Raw genomic sequence first — 9998 nt, 5'->3', positions numbered from 1 at the left:
ATTGTTCAAAAAATAATAATAATAGTTAAAAAAAGGGTGAGAAATTGTAATTTGTAAATACTTTCTTGGATCCTCCAACAAGGATTGCCCTTATTGTGCCCATATTTATCGAATTGCTGCTGAGTGCTGGCTGGCCCAAACAAAATAAAGCAAACAAGGAATGATGAAAAGTAGGTAAGGGGCAAAAATAAAATAAAAATTTAAATAAAAAAAACAAAAGAAAAAGGTGGAATGCAATCCAAGATAACCAAAAGTATTGTTGGAGAGGAGACAAAGATAGAAAACATACATAGAAAAAGGAAACACTCACTTGCCATGAGATAAATCTCATAACATTTTATAATAACCAATATTCAAATAATTTTAACAACCGAGATTATTTTTCCTAATCTACCTAATGAGAATCTAATATATGAAAACAATGATGCAATCAAACATTAATTATCGTGTTAAGTTAAACTTTCAATCACGTAAATTTACGATAATTCAAACGATACATGTCGATTGTTTATTTTAGATGAAACCACTTAGTATGGTCCATACTTCTTGTTGAAAGTATTTTAGCGTGGAAGTTAGAAATAAATGCAACAAAGTGGTAGTATAGAAGAAGAAGGAATAGTTTTGTTTTTTTTTCCATTGCCCTTTCTCTTTTTTCCTATTTCTCTCCCTTCATGCCAAAGAACACACACACACCCCATTGAGTGAAACTAATCATCATGAAAAAACCTCTCCATCTTGCACTCCAAAAAAGTAAATTCAACCATCAAAATCTCCCCCTTCCCCACCTTAAATTTACTTCACTCCACACAATTTCTTTCTCACCAATTCCCACCATTGCAAAATTCTCCAAAAAATGAACCACTTCCCCCCATTCCTTAGTTTGATTTTCTCCACTTTCTTGATTCTTGTCACACCATCAGTGTTGTTGTTGTTGTTCTTCTTCTTCTCCTCCTCCTCCTCCGCAGCGGCGGCGACCCCTCCTCAGCTCCGATCTCTTCTTGCTATAAAATCATCCCTCAAAGACCCTTCGAACACATTCCGTGATTGGGACACGGATACGGCGTTTTCCAGGCCTGGTTCACTGCCCGTTTGGTGCTCCTGGTCTGGGATCAAATGTGACCGTAAGACAGGCCAGGTAACAACGTTGGACCTGTCGGGGCGTGATCTCTCTGGCATAATTCCTTGGGAGATCAGAAATCTGTCCCATTTGCATCATTTGAATTTGAGTGGGAATTCTCTTGATGGACCCTTTGAAGATTCCATTTTTGAACTGCCGAATCTCAGGACTCTGGATATCAATCACAATTCATTTAATTCGAGTTTCCCTCCTGGGATTTCCAAACTCAAGTCTCTCACATTTTTCAATGCTTATAGCAATAATTTCTCCGGCCCTTTGCCGGAGGAGATGATTTACCTCAAAAATCTCGAGTACCTGAACCTCGGCGGAAGCTACTTCGAAGGCGAAATCCCGGCGGCTTACGGCAGGCTCTTGAATCTCAAGTCTCTGTACTTGCATGGGAATTTACTCACAGGTCCAATCCCGCCCGAATTGAGTTTCTTGAATCAACTCGAACATGTAGAATTGGGATACATTAATGCGTTCTCTGGAGGGATACCGAAACAGTTTTCAAACCTGTCAAATTTAGTCTATCTTGATATCTCATCAGCCAATTTATCAGGCAACATTCCAGCTCAATTAGGCGGCTTGACAAAGCTCGAGACTCTATTGCTTTTCAAGAATCATCTATCGGGGTCGATTCCAGCGAGCTGGGCCGGATTAGTATCCTTACAGGTTCTTGATTTATCAGACAACAACCTCACAGGCGAAATCCCTAGAAGATTTTCAGATTTGAAAGAGCTAAACAGGCTGTCGTTGATGGACAACAAGCTGACAGGGGAAATTCCACGAGGGATTGGTGAGCTTCCCAATTTGGAAATCTTGTATATCTGGAACAATTCTTTTTCAGGGATGTTACCTCAAACACTCGGCTCGAATGGGAAGTTAAAGCAACTCGATGTCTCCTCGAATTCACTGTCGGGTCCTATTCCACCAAATCTTTGCCTCAGCAACATGCTGATGAAGCTCATTCTGTTTGCCAACCAGCTTATTGGTGAAATCCCTCCAACTTTAGCAAATTGCACGGCTTTAACAAGAGTGAGGATTCAAAACAACAGGCTCAACGGGTCGATTCCGGTCGGATTTGGCTCATTGCCAAACCTCACTTACTTTGATTTAAGCGAAAACGACCTGTCCGGGCCAATCCCCAAAGATTTTGGCAATGCTGCAAAAATGGAGTTCTTGAACATATCAGAGAATTCTTTCAATTCCGAGCTGCCGGATAGCATATGGAAAGCACCGAGTTTACAGATTTTCTTGGCAAGCTCTGCTAATCTCAATGGAAAAATCCCTGATTTTATCGGGTGTTGTAAATTTTACAGGATCGAGCTTGATGGAAACAATTTCAGTGGCAGCATTCCATGGGACATTGGCCATTGTGAGAAGCTAGTCACCCTAAACTTACGCCAAAATTCCCTGACAGGAATCATTCCATGGGAGATTTCAGCACTCCCGTCCATAACAGCCGTTGATTTGTCCCATAATTTTCTTACAGGGGCGATCCCCTCTAATTTCAACAACTGCAGCACATTGGAGAATTTCAATGTATCATACAATCAGCTCACAGGCCCTGTTCCTTCATCAGGATTACTATTTTCTTCCCTTCACCCATCATCATTCGCTGGAAACGAAGGGCTCTGCGGTGAAATTCTCAACAAACCTTGCCGGGAAGACGGGCTCGAAGCCGGAGCGGTGGAAATCCGCCGCGAGCCGAAGAAGACGGCCGGTGCCATTGTATGGATCATGGCCACAGCATTTGGTGTTGGCTTGTTTATACTCATCGCCGGAAGTAGGTGTTTCCAGGCCAAATACGGCCGGAAATTCTCGGACGACCGGGAAGTCGGGCCGTGGAAACTCACCGCTTTCCAACGGCTGAATTTCACGGCCGAAGATGTGCTCGAGTGCATAAACATGACGGATAAGATCGTCGGGATGGGGTCCACGGGGACCGTCTACAAGGCCGAGATGCCTGGCGGCGAGATCATAGCCGTCAAGAAGCTATGGGGGAAGCACAAGGATGCCATCAGGAGGAGGAGAGGTGTGTTAGCAGAGGTCGATGTCTTAGGTAATGTGAGACATCGCAATATTGTAAGGTTATTGGGTTGTTGCACTAACAACCAATGCACCATGTTGTTGTACGAGTACATGCCCAACGGGAGCCTAGACGACTTGTTACATGGGAAGGATAAGTGCGACAATTTCGTGGCGGATTGGGTCACAAGGTATAACATTGCATTAGGAGTTGCGCAAGGGATATGTTATCTTCATCACGACTGTGATCCGGTGATCGTCCATCGTGACTTGAAGCCGAGTAACATACTTTTGGACGCCGAGATGGAGGCTCGGGTGGCCGACTTTGGAGTGGCCAAGTTGATCCAGAACGACGAATCGATGTCTGTCATTGCTGGATCATATGGTTTCATTGCACCAGGTTAGGTCCAAGAAATCTCCATCTTTTCAATCACTTTTTATGTTAATTAATTTGGTTTCAATCATATATTCTTGAGAAAACGAGACCTAGTCCCTCCATAGTCCACCCCAAGCTCAACTTTGTACTAAGCATGCATGCGAAGTAGGAGTTGAAAGAAAGTTATTGGAAGATTTTACAATTTGTAAATATTGACTCTTGAGACAACATGGTTGACATATTTACTTTATCTATTTATTAATTTATTATTTACTTTTCTTTTTGGTGGGCTAGGAAATAGGAATAAGAGAAGGGTGTCATGCATGCCTTTTTCTTTGGTTACATTGGTTTCTAGTTCGTTGTGTAGGGTGACGAGATATATGTGTTCCCTTTGCGTGCAAAATGTGGTGTCACGTCTCATGTGATGCATTTGGGGTCCCTTTCCGTTGATAAGGATAACCAAATGGGCTATGTTTTTCAAAGTTTTCTTATTGTGCATAATATATAGTTTCTTGATTGGCCCTCAACTAGCTAGCACCAACAAAATCCACAATTTTCAAATCACAATACACACTTTTAGGCGCCAAGAAAACCTTCTTACAATAGTCTATATATATCGATCCACTAATCGAAAAGTCGCCGTCGAAATTTTTTTTTACAAAATATAAAATTTAATAGTAGGTTGAAATTTGTCACCTCCAAATAGACACAATTCAATTCATCAAAAAGTTTGATTTCATATGGATATGTAATATTGAATTTTTTATGCATTTCATTCTCTTTGCCCCTTTGTCGCCGCGATTTCCTACTGTTTAGTGGGCTGCCCACTATTAGGCGTGAACTCTTCTTTTCACTTTAGTATTAGCCTTTACTCAATTACTGAGGACCCACCATGAATTTGCCAACTTGTTCTCGAAACAAAGATACGATATTGGTTCTTAATTTAACGTTTTTTTAATTAATTCTTATGAAATAAATTTCAAAATTGTGTCTTTATTTTGTTTTTGGCAGAATATGCTTACACTTTACAAGTCGATGAGAAGAGTGATATCTACAGTTATGGGGTGGTACTAATGGAAATCTTGACGGGGAAAAGATCGGTCGACGCACAGTTCGGGGATGGAAACAGTATAGTGGATTGGGTGAGGTCCAAGATCAAGACGAAAGATAGTTTAATCGATGTATTAGATAATAACGCAGGCGCGTCGTGTAGTTCCGTTCGGGAGGAGATGATGTTAGTCCTTAGGGTTGCATTGCTATGCACGAGCCGGAATCCGGCTGACCGGCCCTCCATGAGGGACGTTTTATCGATGTTGCATGAAGCCAAGCCTAGCCGGAAATTGCCGGGGAGCGGGGGCTGCGGAAGTGGTGACGTGGTGCTGGATTTTCCCGAGCCACAAAAGCCAACAGTTGTGGAATGTTAATATAGATAGTTTGGGGGGTTTTAAAGTTTTATTCCTTCAATTTTATTTTATTTTATTATGTTAGTCGGAGATTGTGGGGATTGGTATAGAAGAAGTTGTTTTCTTGTCTGTTTTTTTACTCAGGTCTCTTTCTTTTTGTATATTGTACTAAATAGTAACCTGGATTTTTGAATTTCATTCCAAAAGTAAGTGGTAGTGGTATGATATGGCCTACATCCCCCACTACACTTCTTAAGATGTGGACTCACCATTACTTTTTCACACATACTATTATCCGAAAGAAATGACAAAACTATAGGGATTTGGAAACAAATGTATCCAAATTCAAAACTATATATGCGGTGATAGCATGATATTATAAACACAAAAAAACTCCTCTGAGATAATTTTATGGATAAATTTTGTAAATTAGATTTTTTTTTTATTTGAGTGAAGACATTACTTTTCATGTAAAAGTATTATTTTTTATTTTAAATATGAACATAATTGACTCATCTTGTTAATAAAGATCTGTAATATCGTCTCACAAAAGATTTACTCTAATATAAATTAGTATTCTGTTTTTTTTTATCACATGCAGCGTGCTATATGCAAACATATTAAAATTTTTGCCTTTAAATGATTTTTGTATAAAAAATCATAAATTTTTATGTTAGAGTTGAAATTATCATTTAAAAATGCAAAATATAGGTAAATATGTGTAATTTGAGAAAAAAATTGGTTTATCAAGAAACATGTCCTGACAACAAATTTAGTTATTTTAAGCTCTAATTTAGTAAAGAGAATATTATATATTTACACTCCAAAATATGTTAATCAAACTCCAATTTAACTATTAATTTACTACTAGACAATAACACCCTTTTAATTATTTTATTTATATAATATAATATTTTGATCTACCTTAAAAAGCCTAAATACTATATTTATGTACGCTGACAACTAATTTTAATATTTTTGAAATTTCTCGTAATTTTGTCATATATCAGTAAGACATCAGAAATTATAAAATAACAAAAATCCTTGATCAGTTCGTCCAAGAAGAGGATTTCCTCTAAGCCCATGATTGATATGCTAGAATGGAATAAGGTAGGAATGAAATAAACTTTGGAATGCAATAAGAATAAGAATGAAATGATAGGTCTATTCCATTCAAATGATTTGTACCAAAAAATGAAACAAAAATTGAATGAAATAATTTTGTAATTATCAAATAATTTCTTAACTAAAATTGGAATGAAATTATTATTAATTATCAAATAAATTTTTAACTAAAATTCAAAATAACGACTAAAAAAATATTATTATTATTAAATAATTAAATTTATATTAATACTATATTAATTATTATACAATTTTCGTTATCATAAAACTAATAGTTATTAATCTTAATATTATTATTATTAGTATTTTTAAAAAATAATTTTATTTCAATGAAATATTATAATTATTATTATTTAACAATTATTTTATTTTATTATTTATTTTGTATTATTGTTACATGATTATTAGTGTAGTAGCCCGTAACCAAAATCAGTAATTAAAAAATTAATCATAATTACTTGGGAAGAGTTCGGAAGCTCCGAAGGTGAGTTCGGAAGCTCCGATGCAGGATCGGAAGCTCCGATGGTATTACGTCAGGCATGACGTGTGGCAGGATCGGAAGTTTCGATCACCCCTATCCGAAGTCAACAAGTGATATTTTGACACGTGGCAGATCAGGATCTTCGAAAGCTCCGATGGCAGGATCGGACGTTCCGATCGAGGTTCGGACGTTCCGATCGTTGTCTATAAATAGAAGGTCGAGAATTCATTTTCAATTGCCAATTCCGGATTTCCTCTCTACTCTAGTCGTATTCGAGTTGTTCTAGCCTTCCTAGGCTTGACCCGGGAGTCGTCGAGGCGTTCGATAGTCGTAGCGGAGTTGTGCCCAAGTTTTGAAGGCATCGACATCAAAGAGCTAACGACGGACGAAGGTATAGCTTTTGCTTCCTATAAATATTTAGGAGTATGCAATAGCTTAGTTAAGGCTTTTAAAGCACTTAAATGATAGTAGTATCATTTGGCAGTGTAGATCAGACTATAGGCGTGGACCTAGAGTTGGTAGAGCTTGCACTGATTTGATTTACGAAAGTACTATTCGAGATATCCTGACTGAGTATGCATGTATTATGTGACTGCATGGTTTATATGTCATTGATTTATGCTGCATTCATTTGCATACTGAGCTATCTCCTTCGAGATGTCTATTAGTAGGGTTGTACCCTATCCTGTTAGTGGATGGACTTCCATGGCTTTGGGTCCGGTAAATCCACTGGTATTATGGTATGGGAGCCACCTCCTGAAGCGACGGCACAGCGTGCTACATACCAGGGCCCGGTCTGTCTCTGTTATCTGATCTTTGACCTCGAGTTATAGGGAGTTCACTTTGCATGCATGTATACTCATACTCTCGTACTAAGCGTTTTATGCTCACGTCTCGTACTCTGTGTTTCTGGACACCCTATTCCATGGGGCAGGTTTGCGATTGGATGAGGCGGGTGGATCCAAGAGGGGCTAGGCAGTTGTTGGCCAGCTGGAGCTTCGCCTAGATTTTATTCTGTTGTTATTTGGATTCTTATAGTTGTTCGATCTGGTTGTATAATCTATTTTGGATATTTACAGATTCTTTGCCTTGAGATTGTAATTTTAGAAATGTTTCCGCAGTTTATTCTGATATCTGTTTATTAAGTTAAATGCATGCTTAAGTTCTGTTTAGTAGGTGATCCAGGTAAGGGTCATTACATTTATGGTATCAGAGCATGCAAAGTATTTTTGGGATTTAGATTCTACATTAAGATAACCATTAGGTTAATTTTGTAGATGGCAGATCGTGAGGACCAGAGTTCTCATGGCAGTATTGGTGGGCGTTGGGGTGATGCCGACCGGGAGCCTCGTCGGGAACGCCGCCATCGTCATCGAGATGAGGACCGTTTCAGTATACGTCGATTCTTGCAGACAAGGCCTAAGCCCTTGGTTGGAAGTGGGTCTCCGGAGGATGCGGAGAACTGGTTAGACCGTATGGAGACGACTTTTCAGACTTTCCAATGCACCTAGGAGCAGAATATGGAGACCTGGGTTATCTTCTGGATGGACGTGCGCGTAGGTGGTGGAGGTTTACTTCTGCACCTTTTGTTGCGGCGAGAGGAGTGGCCACCTGGGCCGAGTTTCGCACAGCTTTTCAGAAGCTGTATTTTCCTCCTGCACTCCATCAGTCGAAGGCAGGCGAGCTACTGAGTTTGCGACAGGGAGCCATGTCTATTGGTGAGTATCAGCAGAAGTTCTTTGATCTGCTATCCTATTGCCCCGAGATTGCTGACAGCTCTGGGATGAAGTATAATCTGTTCCTTCAGGGCCTTAACCCTGAGATCCATGACTGTGTGGCGGTTGGTGACGACATGTCCTACGAGGGTTTGGTGAGCCGTTGTCACCAGGTGGAGGACAGCATTCGACGGAACAGGTCTTTTTCTCAGTCGAGACCTGCTAGTTCTTTGGGTCCCCGTGCCCAATCTTTCAAGAAGTCTGGATCTACTTCGTCTTCCTCTGGCTCTGCTGGTGTTGTCCGTTTCGGAAAGAAGGACAAGTGTGATCACTGTGGGAAGAACCATCCATCCGACAAGTGTCGTAGAGCTTCTGGAGCTTGTTTCCGTTGTAGAGAGACTGGTCATATCCGGAGGGATTGTCTACTATCTGGGGGAGGTGGTTCCGGTTCTGGTTCAGGATCTGGTTTTCAGGCCACCGTTCAGCAGAGGTCGCAGGGACAGCCTGCTGGGAGTTCTCATTTGAGGCCACGAGCTTCTGGCCAGGTGTTTGCCCTGAGACATGATCAAGCAGTGGAGGAGAATGAGAAAGTCATCGCAGGTACATTTTTGCTTTATGGTATACCTGCTCTTATACTTATTGACACTGGTGCATCTCATTCCTTCATTTCTACACGTTTTGTTAAGAGGCATAAGTTACCATGCATTGCACTAGACGTAGTGATGTCTGTTTCTACTCCGACGGGCCAATCTGCTTTGGCTAAGCGTATAGTGATGGGTTGCCCTTTAGAGTTCGAGGGTAACATTTTGATTGCGAATCTCATGGTCCTGGCGATGGACGACTTTGTTTGCATTCTGGGAATAGACATGTTGACTACCTATCGAGCTTCAGTGGACTGCTATCAGAGATTAGTACTGTAAGGCCCGGGATTAATTAGAGATTAATCCGAATTTATTTAATTTTAATCCGAGTATATTTAATTTGGGAATATTTGGAGTTTTGATTTAAATTCTAATATTCTTAAATTATTTAGGATTGAAATTGAATTAAAATAAGGGTCGAGGACCAAATTGCAATTATTGAAGAATCTAGGGACTAAATTGCAATATCTATTGAAATTTATCAGATTTGTTTTGTTGATTCAGCATGTACACGTGCATGATATTGAGAATTCAGAAGTTTTTGAAACAGAGCCCGTCTTTCTTCCTCTTTTCTTTAGAAAGTTTGATTTTCGAATTGCCATAACTTTTGTTCCGGTTGTCCGATTTCGATTCCGAAAAGTGTTCTGGAATCCTTACGACGAGGGCTTCGATCTTGTGTAAGTTTTATGTTATGTTTTATGGCTTTCGAAATTGATATGTGGCAAAGATCAAATTCTGAAATTTTGGAATTGTGCTTGGTGTTCTATCGTTTGAATATGCAACACCGGAATTGATGAGCTTATGTTATTGTGTCCAAATATGATCTCCAGCTTATGATTGTAGATTATAGCTATTTCAATGAAGATTTGAATGAGTTATATCAGCTAGTTTGTGAAATATATCTATAAGTTTGAATGATATTGAAAAGAGAAATGATTTCGAAGTCGGGATTACGTCGGTTACCGAATTGAAATCGTTACGTCGTTTAATCGAGTTTTGGAACTGTTTTGATAACCGAATTCTGAGTTGAAGTTGTTATTGAGATGTTATCAATGTTATAGTATTTTTCTTATTCAGTTTCAGTTGAGTTTGAAGGCTTAACGACACAA

General features: G+C 39.4%; 1 protein-coding gene across 1 annotated transcript; it reads left to right on the top strand.

Moving 5' to 3' along the window:
- Positions 1-662: 662 nt before the first annotated feature.
- LOC140863478 (uncharacterized) lies at positions 663-5155 on the top strand. The gene is made up of 2 exons (XM_073266936.1): positions 663-3548; positions 4536-5155. Exons 1-2 carry the CDS (start codon positions 854-856, stop codon positions 4946-4948), a joined length of 3108 nt encoding a protein of 1035 aa, XP_073123037.1. The 5' UTR covers positions 663-853; the 3' UTR covers positions 4949-5155.
- Positions 5156-9998: the final 4843 nt, after the last annotated feature.

This window comes from Henckelia pumila, chromosome 4 (assembly GCF_033568475.1).
Source record: "Henckelia pumila isolate YLH828 chromosome 4, ASM3356847v2, whole genome shotgun sequence".
Lineage (NCBI taxonomy): Eukaryota > Viridiplantae > Streptophyta > Magnoliopsida > Lamiales > Gesneriaceae > Henckelia > Henckelia pumila.
This window is presented reverse-complemented; position numbering and strand designations above follow the sequence as displayed.

What these genes read in the sequence shown, in the direction of transcription:
- LOC140863478 (XM_073266936.1), top strand. Translation starts at nt 854, where the DNA reads ATGAACCACTTCCCCCCATTCCTTAGTTTGATTTTCTCCACTTTCTTG. An exon ending in ATATGGTTTCATTGCACCAG is followed by an intron (nt 3,549 to 4,535) that starts GTTAGGTCCAAG and finishes TGTTTTTGGCAG; the next exon opens with AATATGCTTACACTTTACAA.